This window comes from Ammospiza nelsoni, chromosome 4 (assembly GCF_027579445.1).
Source record: "Ammospiza nelsoni isolate bAmmNel1 chromosome 4, bAmmNel1.pri, whole genome shotgun sequence".
Lineage (NCBI taxonomy): Eukaryota > Metazoa > Chordata > Aves > Passeriformes > Passerellidae > Ammospiza > Ammospiza nelsoni.
This window is the reverse complement of record NC_080636.1, coordinates 51,803,286-51,821,368: the sequence shown is the minus strand read 5'-3', so window position 1 is coordinate 51,821,368 and position 18,083 is coordinate 51,803,286. Positions and strand designations below refer to the sequence as shown.

Sequence of the window (18,083 nt, the reverse complement as noted above, 5' to 3'; positions counted from 1 at the left end):
TTTATTTCCCTACACAACATTTTGTTCCCACAAAAATAAGGGACAGTATGGTTCCCAGTGTCTGGTGCTCCCATGGGACATAGTTCTCATGTGTCTGGTGCTCACGTGGGACAACCTCCCCTCTCCAGAATAGCCAGGGAAATCAACTCAGGTAGGGGGGAAGCGAGAAATAGGGCTGGAGTAGGCTTAATGTCTGTCATAAATATTAACTTCTGCAAATATTTTAGAAATACATTTAGTCTGACACAATTAGGGTATAATGGGACCTATTCACAGATGGAAACATCCTCAATGAATTGTACAGGCTAACAGGCCCCTCAGCCATATGGATGTGGTGTTAAGATCAGTAGTAATTTCTGGCGCAGTCCTTCATGTCCCTCCTAGGGCACGCAGTGTTCCCAGAGCATTAGCGAGGACTGCGTGAGCAGAACTAAGTGCTGCACATCCAGCAGTGGCCATAGGATCCCGAGCTGAATTAATGGTCTACTTTAGCAGAATAATGACGTTTCATACCCTGCTACTGCAGGTTCCCATGATTCCACAAGATCAGATCTAGTTCCTTGCTGCTCTCCAGTTCTGTCACATTCCCTAGGAGCTCCCAGCAGTGAAAGTTTGTGTCTTGTTCCGTGGAAAGTCAAGCCCGGACATGTGGACATGTGGCTGGAAAAGCTAGAGCATTCTGAGCTAACAAGAGGGAGTCCTAAAGAACCATCATCTGAATTTATATCAGTGCTAAGCTACACCAAGAAGGGCAGGGGGATGAGTTTCTACTCATTCTTTACCAGAATCCCCAAACACCATAATGAATTCCAGGATGAGTGGGTCTTGCTATCCTCAGGAAAATACTCAGTGCTCCTTTTTGTGCCTGTGTGTCTGATGGGAGGAAAACACCTCTGCCCACTTCTCCTAACTGCAGGCCATGTCCTGCCCCCAGCATAGTTCCCACTGAATGAATGATTCCAGTGCTCCCTGGGCACAGCTGGCCTGTAGCATAGTGGCACTGCACCAAACAGGACAGGCAGGGCTGGAACCCTGCTCCAGGAGAGCTGTCCCTGTCCTTGTGCTGGAGTTGCTGTCTGCAAAGAGAGCCACACCCAGAAGTCCGGGGTGGAAATCCTTTCCTCTGTGTGTTGCCTCCTCCTGGGGCTGGGACGAGTCCCTGGATGCAGAGTTATCATTGTGGTCCAGGAGTGTTTGTTAGCAAAGCCCAGGGAATGACTGGGTCAGGGAGAATGGAGGGGTAAATGTTAATTGCACCCCAGCAATCAGTCCCCAAAGATATCAGAGTGAGGTTGGTTAAATGGAGCCTGTATTATAAAGCTATCCATTATTTCATGAAGGCAGAGTTGGAAGGGAAAGTGCCCTTTAAATACACAGACCTATTTTTTGCCCTCCTCCTATGTACAGAATTTTTGCTATTTTAGTGCAGGCATTTGATTCTGAAGTACCTTTGTCACCGTAATTTTAGTAACTTTTTGAGCAGTTGCCAGTTTAATTTTCAGTGCGTGAAAATTGGAGGTAAATTATTTATTACTTACAGCAAATGCCTTTCACAATTGTATTTAATTTTTTCATCTTTTTTAATGGGTCATAAAATGGCAGTCTTTTAGTAGCTTCCCATAAAGTAAGGAGCAAATGAATACTTTGCAAATAGGTTACCGTGGATGGAAATGTCAGCTGTATTTCACAGGGAATGGGAGGCTTTAGACCAGAGTTGCAGGGACATATGGCGCTGGGCCACATCCCTCTGCTGTCACAATAAACCAGCAGTGGGCATGAGGGAAGGAATTGCAACTGTTTGGTCTCCTCAAGTTACATTTTTGGGTAAATTGTGTATTAGGATGGGCAGTGGGCCAGGACCGAGGCAGCTTCAAGTTGCAAGAGTCTTGTGGTTACCTTTGGTCAGAAATCAGAACAGTTTTAAAAAGCTCTTTTCAGACTTAAGTTTTCCAGGATTGGTTCCCATCCAGAAAGTGATATTGCACAGACAAAGGATAAGAAAATCCCTTCCACGTGGAGGAAGGGCTGTGAACTGTAAATGGAAGGCAGTTTTTCCTAGTGCAGTGAGGCAGGTTGGAAGTACAGACTGCTGGGAAGGTGCACACGTTAGGGCTAGGGTAGAGGCAGAGCAGTAGGGTTTGTGCTGCGCACCACTGTCACTACTCCTGCTCCTTTGCCAGCTCTCTGCTTCCACTTCTCTCAGGTGCAGTGTCAGGAGGGAGCAGAGGATGGGAATGAGCACCCTGCCTCAAAGCCAGTGTCTGTGGGCACTGCTGGGCTTGTGAGGAGGCGTGAGCAGGGCGCTGCTGCCTTTCCCTGGAGCCTGGCCTGCGGGACGGCCCCAGGGGGCTGCAGCAACAACACTGCCCGACTCTAGAGTGGCTTCATTTGAGGGGCCCTGAGGACATATCTCACTCTGTGGCAGCTTTCCAGAGCTCAGCCCTCAGCTGAGATCTGTGCTGGGACAAAACTAGTACAGCCTCACCCTTCTCTGGTGAACCAGGGCTGTGTCCCTGGCTGCAGGGACAAGAATGTTCTCTTGACTGGGCTGTTCTGAGCTCCACAGAGGGACTCAGCCCTCACACAGCAGTGACAGTCACCAGTGGGAAAAGCAGGGGCCCGAGAAATGGGATGGCTGCTGCTTGTCATTTTCATCTCAGAATATTTTCAGTTTCGGCAGAATGCCGAGCTGAAAGCCTCACACTGGTAAACACTGGGATGTGTTTGTGTATGTGTCTGTCTCCGAGCCATGTGTGAAGGAGCAGCAGAAACAGGACACCTCTTTCTGGGACTCCCTATTTAGGGGGCAGTGTTTGTATGAATCACAAGTACCCACAGCCCAGCAAACAGGTGGCTGATCAAGAAATGAAAGGTTGTACTGAGTATCCCCAACAGTCATGACAGTCTCAGGGAAGGAGTGCTTTAGTGTGTTGACAGGTTCATCCTTTTGAAGATGAGGTAATTATCTGTGTGAGTTCACTCTGTGGCTTCCAGAACAGAGCGGCTATGATCAGCTCCAGTGACATCTCCAGTGGCTCATCCCTGCAGCGGTGTATCAGGGTGGAGCTGTGCCCGTGCTGGAGCTGATTGCTCAGTGAGCCTGCTCCCTGGGATCTGTCAGCGGGCTGACAGCGGGAGTGGGGCTGCAGAGCTGCGGTTGTGGGCTGGGAAATGCAATCCAGGCTGGTACCTAGTACAGGCAGGAACTGGTACTGTGCTGCACACAGCAAGGGCTACAATATACTCCAGCCTGCTGGGAAATCTTTGCTGTTTTTCAGAATGTTTCATACAACCCAGTGAGCTCAAGAACATGCCAAGGTCCCCAGGATGCCAGGGAATGATCCTTTGCTTTAATGTGGCTTACGTGTTTTATCCAGGTGTGTTTCGTGTCCCTGTTTTGCTCCATCTGCTAGCAAAGACCATCTACCAAAACAGCCTTATTCCTCACTAGTGGAATTCCTCAGAGAATTGTTTTGGTAGATGGTCTTTGCTAGCAGATGGAGCAAAACAGGGACACGAAACACACCTGGATAAAACACGTAAGCCACACTAAACTCAGGCAGGACTCAGAGAGCTGCCAGGGCACACAGAGATGGTGGGACAGCTGCAGGAGTGTGTGAGCAGCTCAGCCTAGGGGTCCTTGTCTCCCCCAGGGGAGGCAGGAAACCCTTCTACCCTGCAGTTCCAGGAGTGTTTGGCCAAACCTGAGCAGAATCCTCATGCTGCAATTTCCCCCAGCATTCCTCATGACAATGCCAAAACAAGTAATTGGAATTAAAATAGTAAAAAGCACCACATCTTTAAAAAAGTCATCATTGACCAGAGTTTCACTGTGGTTTGATTTATTGCTCTGCAAGGGAATCAAATAGGTTTGGGTTTTTTATTGGTTCTGATTCACTTATTCCAGTGAATTCCAATTAGAAGGAGATTATTCTTTCTGTTGGATCAATTATTCAGAACAGAGATCATATAAAAATGAGTTTAGTGGAAGCAACTCACTTCATTTTTGCTAAAACTGAAGAAGAAATGAGCCAAATTAGCTAAAATAGCTTTGAACTCCATATTGACTACAGTGTTTGTGCCAGAATAAAAACTCATGACATGTAAGAACGGTGTAAATGATTAATCATTTTAGTTCATGGATATCTACATTTTTATTTAATTACATCTATGCATAACATAAACTGTCTGAATCCTGGGAATCCAAGCCAGAGAAGCTGAGGAGTCTTATTCTGTTTAACATCCACCATGTGTTGTTTTCTTGTAGGGTTAATTTGTAAAATGTAAACCACATACTATTTGTATGCAGTGTTCGGGGCTATTTATAGCAAGTCCTGACCATTTATAATTATCCGACATCTTTAACCATAATGTCTGTGTGTGACTAAGGAGATGGTTATGGAACAGACAAAACAATGCTACTTTTACAGCTGAACTTCAATTTATTTTATGGAAAACTTTCTGCTCTGTGGAATAGGGAAGGGGTATTCTCTACTTGGACAGCTCTTTGTCAAGGAGACCAAACTTATTCCCAAATAGGAATAAGCACAGGCTTCCATTTCCCCTCTGAGGACACTCCCTGTGGAGCAGAGACTGTAGGTACAAGGGCCTGCACAGCAGGTATGAGCCCTTCTTGGCTCTTCCATGGCTGCTCATGTTTCTTCTTTGTCTCTTGGCAGAATCCTGGAGGTTTTGGTGAGTTTGAATGAAGGCCAGTCTTTCATGTCCAGCTCGTTAACCATCACTGCTTCTGAGTGTGTAAGTGAATGACTTCTGTCACTCCTTCTAAAATCCCTACACCCCGTTTCTCTTTGGACTTTGCCATTGCAAAGCCTCAGAGCACAGAACCTCTGCTTCCACTTTGCTGTGCAAAGCTGTGTTTTTCCAAGTACTGGGAGGCTTTCCTGCCCTCAGAGACCTGTCCTGAGGGCCAGGCATGACAGTCAGCTGAGTCCCATTCCAGCATGGCTCTTCCCTCACTAGGGCTGGAGGGAGCAGGGGGTACAAGTTTGGCCCTTGAGCCTGTGTGTGGAGAGAGGTTACAGACTGCAGAGGTGCTAATGCTCTGCAACTCTGGGGCCCGAGTGAGGAGTGTAGGCTCTCAGCTCTTGTTCATCCGGGGAGACAGCTGTCCAAGCAGAGGCCAGAGTGTCCCACTTACACCCAGGAGTCAGGCAGTGTGAACATCCTGCTCAATCTGATCACAGGTTATAGAAGAGATAAAAACTGCTTCTGGAAGAGACCACACACTTGTGCAGCCAGTGACTGTTCTAACTTAACACATATATTTTCTACTCTCACATTTTTGCTGTCCTTTAATTCCTTTTGTATTACACAGGACAGCTGGAATTTATGGAGGGAGATATGAGCCCACGGTGTAGAGCACGTGTTGTGCACGTGGGCCTTAAATGTGTCTTACCTCACATGAGACTGGAGAGCAGCTTTTCCATTGGGCATGGAGCACAGAGAGAATCTCTTTTGCCCGTCACCACACATGGCTCCCAACAGGATTTCTTTGCTCGTAGATCAGTGACTGAAAAGAGAGAAAAAAGACATTTTTATTCAATTAATTTAAAACCTCACCATTTGTGCAGCTGTAGAGATCAGAGCTCCAGTGCAGCCCTGCAGTTTGAGGAGGGAAGCCTGACTGAGCTGGGAGCCAAAGGAACACCCAGAGCCCAAATCACAGTTCTGTGTTCCAGGGCCTTTGTCAGTCAGCAGCATGCCAGGCAGGGTGGCTGAGGGCTGTGCAGCACAGGAGCTGCTGCAGCCTAGCTGCAGCCTGCTGCACCTCAGTCCTTGCAGACAAGGCAGCACATGGTGCCCCTGTAGGAGCTGCCAGGAGTGCACAGAGAGGAACAGAAAAGCCCTGACACAAAGCAGCTCAGAGTGAGGTGCTGGGCATGGCCTTCCCACCGAGCTGCATGGCAGCTCTGCTGCTCTGTGCTCACAGCCTGTCCTGGCAGGAAGCAGAGAGCTACAGATGTGCACAGCAGCAGGAAGAGCTTCTCAGCAGCCTTTTTTGTCTCTTTCTGGTTTCTGGTCTTGGCCTGTGCTGCTGCAAAGGCGGCTCCACACAAGAACTGCTGTTTCCATAGTAGCAGATGGGCAACTCAAGAAATGGGTCACTGCTAGAACTGCTCACTAATTCTGGGAGCTGAGCAGCTGACGGCTGAATGGGAGATGAGTTGCAAGTTACAGCCTCCCAACACACGTTACTGCAGTGAAAACAAACAAAATCACACAGCATTAGGCACCCACGCACCACTGTACCTGTGTGCCTCACTGCACCTGGGATACGGCTCTGTTCCACCCCCATGTGCAGTGGAGCAGGTCTGGGTCAGGACTGCTCATGCAGTATTTCAGTCTCAGTGGTCCTCTGGGTCTCTCCTTTTTTTCCCCAGCTGAAGTCTGAATAACTTTTATTTTATATAACTTTTATTTTAGAGATGCTGTTGTGTTTCTGTCAGTGTTTTAAAAGCCTAAAGTGTAGGAATAAAGACACCCCCAGGAAGTGGGTTGGAGGTGTGGGAGGTGGGCTGCTCAGTTCTGTAGTTCAGGTGTTTCTGGAAGCAGGAACACTCCCTCCTTCAGTTGCAGGTTCCCACAGGATGGCTGCAGGGAGTCAATGTGCCACAGTCTGTGCAGGAGTATGGGCAATCTGCATCAAAGCCTCACAGGTGTACTATTTGTAGAGATGCCCTAAAACCTCCCTGCGTGCTCCCCAGTCCATGTGTGAGACTTGGGTCCTCATGGAGAAGAGCACCTCTGTGTTATCCACAGGCTTAGGATGAGACTTCCCCTGTCGGTGGCTGGCGGCTCATTCTCTAGCAGGCAAGGGACTCTGTTTCCTCAGGCTGGGCCTCATTGTGATCTCAGGGCTGTCAGCTGTACAAGTTTTACATCAGAAGGAAGGCCCTGGGCTGGCTTGTGGGGCGAGCGAGTGGGGCAGCACTGACGCTGTCCCTGCTGTCTCCGCAGTCCAGTGGCGTGGGAGCGCTCATTGCCGTCCTCGTGCTCCTGCTGCTGGTGGCGCTCGGCCTGCTCTGGTGGTTCTGGCCCCTCTGCTGCAAAGTGGTGAGTACAGACCCTGGGAACAGCCCCTGCACCCTGAGCCACGGGTGGGAAACACAGATCCTGCAGGAAACGGGTGAAGTGATGGGGAGGCAGCTCTGGGGGGGCCTGTGACAGGCAGGAAAGGACTGGGGAGAGCAGCTCCAGCACTGGGGCTCCTCTGGGCACAGCCCTGCCTGTCTGAGTTACACACACAGGAACCAGCTCCAGCATGGTGCTCTTACTGGGAATGGGATGGCCTTAATGGTGTGCAGATGTTACTCTCAAATCAAGGACCACTTTAAAACTGCTCTCAGGAAAATTGGTATTTGTAGTCCATTATGGGCTCTCAGGTTGAAATCTCTATTTTTTTTCATAATCCCTGCACACATCCATCTCTTTATCTGAGTGCGCTCTCTATCCCCACCCCAGCAGCAGTGGTGTTGGTCACTTGCCTCCTGCCATTCCTTTCTGGGGGAGCAGGAAAGTTTATTATTCATCCAGCTCAAGGACAGCATGGGGGACTTGGGAAATGGAGATTGCTTCCCTGGTCTGGGTTCCTGTTCCTGTCTGGGGCTTGTGGAATGTGGGGCAGAGAGGAAATGGCCTTCTCACCTGACTGTGCTGCAGCCCTTGGGACCTGGGGGGGTCCATCGGGCCTCTGGCTGTCCAAGGGCAGGAAATCTCAGCCTCCATCTGCACCCTCACAGTCTGGGCTTCCTAAGGTGGGAACAAAAAGCCTCCCTTGTTCTCATTCTCCACAGCACAGGCCCAGCAGAAATCCAGGGCGCTTCCTCTTAATCACCTTACCTCCGCTGTGTTTCATATGATGAGTCTCCCTGTGGAAAAAGAACATTGTAAATCAGTAAAAAGCAAGCCCCTGGTTTTCCTATTATAAGAAAACCTAACCTTGATTCATAAACCAGCTTCAAAAGTTAAAATTCCAACATGAAGCAGTCCAGTGAATAGTTGTATATTACCAATTTTCAGCCTTATAAAACCATAGTTCTTCAAATGTTTGTGCCCTCTGTGTTTCCTCCTACCTCCTTTGGATACTATTTTGTTACTTCTAAAGAAAAGGTAATCTTAGGCCTCTTTGCTACAGCATTGCTGAGTTCCAAGCTCACACGCTGTTGCACTGAACCTACTGCAGAGCACTCATCCTTCCTTCTGGTTTTGCTGTCCCTCAGTTCTTGCCTTTCTCTCCTGCCCATGAGGCTTGGACATCCATCACCTGGAAGGGCCACTTCTGGCTCAGTAGCATCCTTGAGAAGAGAGGCAGCATTAGGGCCAGGTAGGACCTACTCTTCCCTTCCTCTGGCTCTGCTTCCCTGGTTTCCTGGAACAAGGAGCAAGAGCACAGGAGTCAGATCCAGAGAGGTAGAGAGTGTTGTGGGCAGAACAAATGTCTGTAGCCAGGTGGGTGGGTTTCCCCCTGCCCACGGGCCCAGCTCCATCCTGCCTGGGGCTCGGTCTCACAGCCTTCCGTCGTGTAAGTCCCATGGACACTTAGAGGGTGGGGAGGGCGACTCCTCTTCCTTTTCCTTCCTTGTCCCCCACTTCCAAGGGTTTCACTGTGACAGTTCTGTCACTTGTCCCTCGCTGTGGAACATGTGATTGCAACAAGCTGGCTGTAGGCTCTGTGCTGACATCTCCTAATGCCCACATCATGGAGCGGCAGAGAAGTGTTAATGAGTGGATCAGAGGCACTGCTGCCTCAAGCACCAACTTTTTTTTAATGATTTTTTTTCAAGAAATTAGCTCATCTCCAAACTCAAACCTTCATTCTTTGCGACTCACTAAATGAGATGGAGCTTTGCCCGGAGAGGCTGATAACAAAACCAAACAAACTGAGGAAGCAGCCCATCTCTCCATGAGGATAATAAGACAGCAGCATTATTCAGAGGCTTCCTCATTGAAACAGTCTGAATCCAGCTCGGGGAAAGTTAATTTACAATACTCAGGTCTTCCTCTCTGCAGTTCTGTGTGCTGCTCCATCCAGAGCTGCACGTGTGCCTTGGATTTCTATTTTTTCAAAAACAGCTTTCTACTGATTTCACTTGGAATATCACACGATTGAAAAGAATCCTTGTGTGTGCACGTGTGATTCGAGTGTGTGAGTGTGAGAGCCTGTGGAAGCATAAGGATGCAGGCATTGACATTCCAGTGCTGTCAGCAGGGTGAGGAGCTGCTACTCAAAGCAGATTATTTTCTCACACCACTGTCACTTTTAAAACAAGTTTCATTTTCTGAAGCCATTAGAAATAACAGCTAATTAATGGATTGCTTGGCTTTAAACTGAATTTCCCCTCAAACTTTAGCAAGTTCAGGAGCTGGCACAGGATTGGATCCTCCACTGAGGAGATGAGCAAAAGCTGTCATTGACTATTGCCTTAGGAAGCCACAGTAAGCTCAAACAAGTCAGGTTTCCCTTGATTGTCCAGGGTGGGAGTTGTGATTCCTACATCCCCAATGGGCTTAGGGCCCGCAGGAATTCCATCCCTCATCACGGAGAGGTTTGCTGGGCAAAGCTGTGCTCAGACAGAGGCTTCAGAGTGGCACAGCCATAGATGAGGAAGGCAGTGCCATTTCATATGGGTGCATACAGACCCACCTAGGAGCACCTTCTCCTGTACAGCTGGCAGGCTTGACAGAGATAGAGACAGAGACTGTTTTGGGACGATGGTTAGGGACAGGTGAAATGGAAATAAGGGCAGAAATTAAATAAGGTGTCCCTTCATTGAGAGAAAATGCTGCTCTACTGTTTCCAGTCTCCTAATTGCTTTCAGCGAGAATTAAATATCTCCAGGCTTTGGGAAATCCTACTCAGCATCCAAGTATCTCTCAGCATCTGTCCCACAATCCTTCTGTGTTGCTGTTTCATGTAAAGTTGGGGTAATGATTCCAGTGTGGCTCTCAGGAGTGTTTCACTAATTAAATAATTACTTTCTGTTAAGTACGCTGGAAACTCTTGATGACTGGGAAGAAAAAGTTTTCAGAGCTGTTTAAAGAAAAGTAATATCTGGCATGGTTTTGCAACATCCTAACAGCAAAGGGATGTCTCAAAGTTGAAATCCATAGTTACTTTCCAATCCACCCAAAGCACTCTGAGTTTGACATGAGCCATTCCATAATTTAAACCTGGAGGGCTGTGGAAAACTGGTTCCAGGGGTGCCATAAGTTATTTATCCTATTGGGCCAAATTCCTTTATGCACTGCTGAAAGGCAGTCAGTAGTAACTGTCTGGGTGGGACTGATAACTGAAATATAAATCAAGATGGAAAACTCTACTGATCAGAAAAATATGTTTCTTTCATGTATTATGCTGACTGCAGTGGTATTTTTATAAAAGTACTAATATTAAACAGCACAGAGTGAATAAAGTAAGGCATATTTCAATTAAGTTACTTAAAACCTGTACTAGATTGAATTGTTTGTCGGCATGTACAGTTTTGGATATGTTTGTGTAATATCAAAGCATAGCAAGAATGGACTCCTTGATATTCATGGTGTATTTTTTAGTCATTTCCAGGCAATACCCAAGCCCAAAACATGGCCCAATGTCACCAAAAAATGTACCAAGGTTAGCTTGCAAACTTGCTTTTCTCGTGGAGGAATGCCTGTGCATTCAGTTTTCAGCTGAATCAGTGAAGAGGGTCCCTTGCCTGTCCCTCCCCTGCTGGGACTGTCAGTGCTGGGCATTCTCTGAGCTTTATAGTGTGGATGTGACAAAGGGAATGGGAAGAGACTGTAGGGAGATTTAAATAGAGGTGTAAGAAAAGCTCCCGGGAGTGGGCTTCACCCAGAGCAGTGTCAGAAGTGTGGGAGTGTGACTGCAGTGCAGGCACTGCACAGTCATGGAGCTGGGAGGTGGGAAATGAGAGGGCTGCGGAAGCGTCCCGGACATCCAGAGGTGAAGCCTGAGCTGCCAGAAGGCATTTCACACTTGTCACTGGGCCAGAGACTCCCCAGCAGCCGCCACAGCAGCAGTGGCAGCTCGGCCCACGGCTGTGCAGGACCTCACACAGCCCTCAGACGCTTTTCCTCCGGGATTGCTGACGGACTCTGTGAGGTCTCAGTGGTGGCTGTTCCTCACAGCGGCTGAGACTCATCCGTCCAGGAAGCGCGGTGGCAGACACGTCTGCCCAGAGTGTCTGCAGGCTGGGGATGGCAGCTCTGGCAGACGGATGGTGCTCATTTCCAGAAGGCCTCGCTGATGGATGCTCAGGGGAGCGGGCAGCACAGACTGCCAGCTCGCTGGCCCTCGTGGGGGCTCGGGTGGAAACAGGTCACTCTTACCGTGGTCTGTTGCCTTGGGCTGCTGCAGTGCAGCACCTTATTCTTTCCTGTGTTTGGTTCTTTCAGGTGATCAAGGATCCCCCTCCACCTCCGCCAGCCCCAAAAGAGGTATGGTGCCCCCACATGGAACCACTCCTGTGCTTTCCTGCGCGCTGCACGTCCGCCTCCTTGTCCGAGTGCTGCCAGAGAAAGGACTGCCCTGGGGGGTGCCTTCACTGGAGAAGAGGGTTCCTAAAGTCCAGATCTCTGCTCTCACAGATCTGGATGTGTGGGTCTCTCCACAGGCCTCAGCTCAGTGTGGCCTGAATTAAGCCCAGATCTGCAGAAACACTTAGGGCCTTTATTCCAAGACAGCTTTGTTTTCCACATTCTGCACTGAAAGCAGAAAGCTTGAATAGCCCTTGTCCAACATCTAAAGATTCATGTAGGACTTAGGCAGTGTTTTCCCCCTGCTCTCTCATTCCAGACACTGAGGAATCCCCCTAACAAGAGAATTCCTGTCCCTCTTACAGGCAGTAACACACTGGAGGCTCTGCTGTCCTCAGTGTTTGCACCCCTTTCACAACCAACAGGGTACACTCCGGGAACTCCAGTGGAATACACAGAAAAGACATTCAGTGTGTGGGTGTGGAAGCATCTTTTAAAAGTAAACACCATTTGAATGTACTTACAGGAAGAAGAACAGGAACCCTTGCCTTCCAAGAAGTGGCCCACGGTGGATGCTTCCTACTACGGTGGACGAGGAGTTGGGGGAATTAAGAGGATGGAGGTTGGTATGATTTGGAGATGGCAGTTCCCTCAAGCACGAGCTCTCTGAGGCTGTAAGTGTGGAAACAAAGACTTGACAGTGCACTGAAAATACAAGGCCATAATGTGTGCTTGTCTTCCCACTGGCATAAGCCTTGGAAAATTCGTTACCATATCGAACAATTCTGACCTTGCCTCTGAAAGAACAGCTTTCAGTAGTTCCATTTGACTGGGACTTTAAATAGCTGCCTCAAGACATGCTCTTTCCATCACGCTAATGAGAGAGTGAGAGCCTTTTCTGCGTGTTTTGGAAGGAATTACAGTGAAACATAAGTCCCCCAAGTGTGGGCCAGCCAAATGCGCTGACAATGGTGACGCTGAGGAGAGGCTTGATCCCAGAGGGACTCGCAGCGACAACAGAGCCTGTCTTTGAAGAGACACGATAGCATCATGTTAATTAAAACAGAATGAAGAATGTGCATCCTTATGGGCACATCCTTATGGCAGGTTTTGTAGTCAAGTCAGCCTATATGGAATGTGCAAAGCAGTTCCTAACTGCAGTCCAGGAAGCTGTCTCTGTCTGAAACACCCACCTAGGCCATACTGAGGTGTCTTAATGAAACTTTAAAGGTATTGGCCTAATCAGCTTTGCTCGAGTACTTTTTAAATGCAGAGGCAGAATATGCAGGTTTGAAGCTGTGTCACTTATATGCATTTTCTTCAACAGTTTAGAATTGCTAATTTAGAAGAGCTTCAGATTTCACAAAAAGCAAACATTTTGTGCAGTGTTTTTCAGAAGCAAACTAGGAAATGCTTTCCAACATCAAGAATTACAAGCCTGGATTTGAGGGAAACTATGATGGCCTCCAGGAGGGGCTCCCAAATGGGATCCTGCACAATGGAGCAGAAAGCTCATGAACAAAGTGACATCGGGACCACAAAGAAAGACATGTTCAGCCCATGGCAAAAATGCAAACAAGGGTAGAAACTGATGATTAGGTTAGAAAACCTTTTCATCTGTGGTAAGAATTTCATGCAGGACTAAGGGCTAAAGAAGTTAACCAACTGAAATTCCTGCCAGCATTATCATGGGCCCTAGAAAAAAGCCCCCCTTGTGTGGGGCTGTGTGGCTCTGTCTGTCCCTGAGACCCCAGAGCAGTGTCAGGTGTGGCTGGGCACCGATGGTCAGTGCCTCTGGGTTTGAGTGGGGAACTTCACCTCTGCCCTGCTGTGTCTGGGACAGGCTGGGAAGATGGGCTCTGGCTGTAGGGAAAGCAGGACAGGCCTCACAGCTCTCCCTGGCTTAGAAGAGCACGCTGCTCCTTTGGGGAGCTGGGGAAGAAGTGAGAGAAAACACTCCAAGGGAGGTTGTTTCTTATCTGGCAGGTAAAGGTGGTTTCTGTGCCATGGCCACTGACAAACTTGCTGGTCCAGTTTGTCATTTCTTCCATGTTCGCAGTCCATGTGGCAGTGGAGTCGTCTGGTTTTTATTGCTTCTCTGGCTTTTTTTCTTCTGCCATTCCTTCAGCAGCATGATTCATCTGGCTGCTTCCCTTTCTGGAGAAGGAAGGGACTGAACCAACACCTTTGCACTTCCCACTCCTGTGCTGGAGCAGGTACCCATCCACTCCTGCCTTCTCCACTAGCTCCACTCCTCTGTGACAATCCCAGATAGCTTGGGCAGTGCTCTCCTAGCTCTGTCTTTTGGCATTGCTTTAAAGTTTTGTGATGTCATTGCCAGAACCCACCTGTTACAGTTAATTCATTTTTATGTCAAAATTGGGTGGTCAGACTCCACCACTTGTGGTTTCTTCTGGGTGAATTGGCTTTTGTCTGAAGGAGAAGGTAATTTTTTCAGTGAGAGATCCACCAGCTAATGGTTTTAACAGTGTTTAAAATACATGTTAGCAGCCACATGACAAGCCCTGTAAAAGTACCACTGATCACAGTGAAGACACAGGTGTACAGGGGCTTCCTGGCAGGCCACATCTCAGCAAATGGCATGATTATGGCAAGTCTTGCTGAAATGGTCCAGGTCACTTTCACTAAGGACTCTCAAACTTTCAGCTGTTCCTTTTTGGATGAGAAGGGAACAGCCTTGTCCAGGCTTGTTTCTGTGCACAGTACAGCAAACACTGCTGCTCAGATTGCTGCATGGTACTTGAGTTAAAGGTGAAACAGGATTCCTGCAGCAAGGTGAATTATCCCTCTTAGCAGGGAGGTTTTTCCATGTATTTAATCTCCAGAGCACAGTGAGTACAGCCTGTATGGAAGTGAGAATATGTGTCTCCCTGGCAGTGATAACCCTGGTTTCCTTCTCTTTCAACTCTCTATATATTTTATACACTTGGAGCAGCGTAACACACACAGTTAACATTATCATACACAGTGTTGCATGTTCTGCATGCACTTAGGCAGGGTAGACAGTTTCACCTGCACTTCTCCAGCATGTATCTTCCTGCAGGACAACATGGAAACCTGAGCAGGTTCAGGGAGCTTCTGCTTAAACCTCCCTAGGCATCACATTAAATCTACACTGGGGTTCTTGAAAACTCTCTGGGCTAGGAGACCTGGTTCAGAAATCTTACCCTTCATGGGTGCAGGTTAAGGTCTGAAATTTTAGGATAAATAAGAAGTAGAAATTATATTTTTAGAGATTTCACAGATCCCCTGTCACCCATGTGAAGAAAGATAGGATTTTTCAGTTCTGAGACTTATTTACAGACATTTACCTAAGACTGAAGAGGTAGTGTTTTCCTCAGTACCTCCTCTCTTGTTTATCCAGCACCTCTTCCAGATTTACCCTCTGTTATTTGCAGCAGTTTCCCTGCCCTGAGGTGCACTTACGCCTGAACTCTGCCTTTCCTCAGGTGCGCTGGGGCGACAAAGGCTCCACAGAAGAAGGGGCCAGGTTGGAAAAAGCAAAGAATGCTGTGGTGAAACTCCCAGAAGAACCAGAAGAACCTTTTCACCCTAAACCACCTAAACGAAAGCCTACCTCACCAGCCATACAGCAGAAGTGGTACACACCAATCAAGGTATCTGTTCAGTCTTTGGCACGATTGTTACTAAGGGCTGGGTTCTTTGTGCCTTATGCAGGCTGAGCTGTGCCTTACTTTCCAAGTGTTCCCATTCAAGTGTAATGTGCTATTCTCGAAGGGAACACCTACTCAGCAGGAATGGCAGAAGCAGTTTGTAGCCCTAAATGCACTACTTGATCATTACTGCCATATTCTGTTTGCCTCCCCTTAAAAAGGGACATATTGTACAGTGAGAGCATTAAAATCTATGGGGGCTTTGTTGGCTTAGTAGAGCTAATTAAACCCAAAACTGCACAGTTTGTAGCTGCTACACTAAGTTTTAAACACACATTGTCATGACAAACCAAGAAAAGCAAAAAATTACATAAAACAATGTAGTGCAAGAATTCTGATAAAAAGCAAATTGTTCTATCTGGCTCATATGGATGGTGCTCTGAGTCACCTGCCAGGAGAGCACAAGCACTGCCTACAGGCAGAGGGTAGGTCTGTAAATACCTTGCCTTTTTAGGTGTTAAGAGCAGCAAACACCCAGGTGTAGCTGGGACACTGGACACTGCTGTCTTCCCAAGTGCCTGCCACTCCTTTCTGACCCCCAGAAAGCCCTGAAGCCGTGATGTCCAGACACACAGGCAAGGTCTGGAGCCATCTGTGCAGTGTGGGATGCTCCTAACCGGCTCTGCTCCCCAGGCACTCCGGGTGGGCAGGAGCAGCACCACAGTGGTTGTAGGGGACACAGGCCAGCCTTAGCTCTGCTCCCCAGGCTCCAGGGAAGCGGTGCTGCCCTGGGCAGCCCCTGTGCGGGTGGGGGTGCTGCTGCCCCTGACTGAGCCCCCGTGTCCCCGCAGGGCCGGCTGGATGCGCTGTGGGCGCTGCTGCGGCGCCAGTATGACAGAGTCTCGCTGATGCGGCCTCAGCAAGGAGACCAGGTGGGTGTGCGGTGCACGGCCGGCCAGGGGCCGGGACACGGCCCGGGGGGGAGCAGAGCGACACCAGAGTGGCACGGTGGGAAGGGCGACACACCGGGGGATCCAGGTGGCAAAAGGGGTGTTGCACCAGCCTGGATGCGCAGCACTGGCACAGGGCTGGCGGAGGCAGAGGGAGGGGTGCTGGATGTGGTGTGTGCTCAGGTGGAGAACAGGAACACAGCCTCGTGCAGGGTAAACTCTTGTCACAGGCACATACATCACTCTCAGACCCAGCTGTTTGCAACAGCAGAGGCCGGCAATAATGTCCATGCAAGTTGCTTCCTAGAGCTTTGCACTTGCACACCAATGGCACCTTTCACAGAAGAAGGTGAGGAAATATGTTTTCTCAGATAGTCCTTTCTCCTGGAACATCTCTGGCCACTGAAAAAGGGGCCTCTCCCCCAAATGCTGCTGAGGACACAGAGCTGCTGTTTGCACCTCTGATAGTGAAACCAGATCAAATATTTTTGTTTGCTGCTCCTTAGGAAAGTATCACTTTGATTGTCAGCATTTATCTCCTGCATCCACTCAGCTTCCTGTCTGTGGCACTTGGGAAGAGCCACGGGAGCAAATGCTTTACTTTCAACAAGATGGCAGCAGGTCACAGTCTCACGTACTCCAGGGCACTGTCTGTGCACCATGCAACATGAAGGCCACATAAAAGGATGACAGGGCTGAAGGGGAGGGAGTTACATGTGGTAGAATGGGAGGTAACGGGAATTTTGATTATTTTCGCGGGATGAAGTTTGGTGCTGTTCAAAAGGATGAAGAGGTGAGACTAAGGTAAGGCAAGTGTTGGAAACAGCAGAATGGCCAAGTGCAGTGCTGCAGGTGGAGAGCACAGCTGGATACAGCTGTTAGCATTGTTACCGTGGCAGGTTAGTCACTGTTTGCATGAATAATGCATGTGACATGGAGCAGCAATAACAACGGCAATCTACACACAAAATACATGGCACAATACAGTTTAACGGGTAAATGCAATGTAAACAGGAACGTAGAAGTGGTGCTTTAAAAGGCTAAAAAAGTGTCAATCAGGGCCTGTTTTGGGGATTTCTGCCCCTAAAGGGAAGGAGTTACTGTAAGGATTGCCCTGGGGGCAGGCTTTGCTGAGCCGTTGTGCAGATACCCTCCTTCCCTGGGCCTGACAGGAGCAACACTGGCCAGCATCTCAGCTTGTGAAAAACAGAGTGGCGGCTCAAGGGAAAAGGAATGGTGGGTCAGATGTGACCTATGTCACTGCAGAGTGCCATTTCTGTCTGCGCAGTGTTTGCTGTCTTGGGGAAAAAATGGTATCTTTTTCCTTGTTCCTAACACACTGGGTGGAGATCCCATGGTGGGCCCCTAGTGTGTCAGTGCACGAGTGTGCACAGGGAGACACACACAGACACACAGACACACACACAGAGCCGTGGAGTTGTTCAGCACCTTTCTGTTACTGTTTAGGAACTTGTCAGTTCCATTTGTAAAAGATCTCACTGCTGAATTGGAGTGCTTGATGAGGCAGTTGAAATTTGGGCATGAGGTATCAAAGCAGAGCGAGCAGTTGGTGCATCCCCGCGCTGTCCTGGCTGTGCCGTGCGGCAGGCGGTGCCGGGAGGGCCGTAGCAGGAGGCTGCGGGGGAGGCCGGGGCCGCGGGAGCCGCGCCCAGGTGTGGGCACACCGAGCAGGCTGCGGGCACAGCTGTGCGGCGGCCGCGGGAGCGAAGGGCAGGCCGGGGCACGTGGGGCCCGGGGGCTGCAGCACTAAAGGTAGCACGACTTAGACACAGCTGCTCCCCGGCTCGCCTCAGGCACAAATCCAGAGATCCATCGCGGGCTGGCTGTGCTGGGGGCCGAGGACACGCAGCCACTTCAGAGACAGCTGCACGCCACGGCAGCTGCGCCGGGCTCCCAGTGAGGGATGAGGACAGCAGGTATGGATCGAGGGCCCCACAAACAGCCTCCATTAAGCCACGAGCGCTTTTGAAGGGCTCCC

At 49.2% G+C, this 18,083-nt stretch overlaps 1 protein-coding gene across 2 annotated transcripts in view; it reads left to right on the top strand.

Moving 5' to 3' along the window:
* Nucleotides 1–18,083, top strand: part of ANTXR2 (ANTXR cell adhesion molecule 2) — a 77,497-nt gene that overhangs the window by 36,119 nt on the left and 23,295 nt on the right. For both annotated transcript variants that reach the window (XM_059470081.1, XM_059470083.1), the window contains exons 11-16: nt 4,680–4,758; nt 6,982–7,077; nt 11,419–11,460; nt 12,026–12,121; nt 14,970–15,137; nt 15,986–16,066. In XM_059470081.1, the coding sequence (XP_059326064.1) occupies nt 4,680–4,758; nt 6,982–7,077; nt 11,419–11,460; nt 12,026–12,121; nt 14,970–15,137; nt 15,986–16,066 (562 nt within the window). The remainder of the gene's footprint in view (nt 1–4,679; nt 4,759–6,981; nt 7,078–11,418; nt 11,461–12,025; nt 12,122–14,969; nt 15,138–15,985; nt 16,067–18,083) is intronic.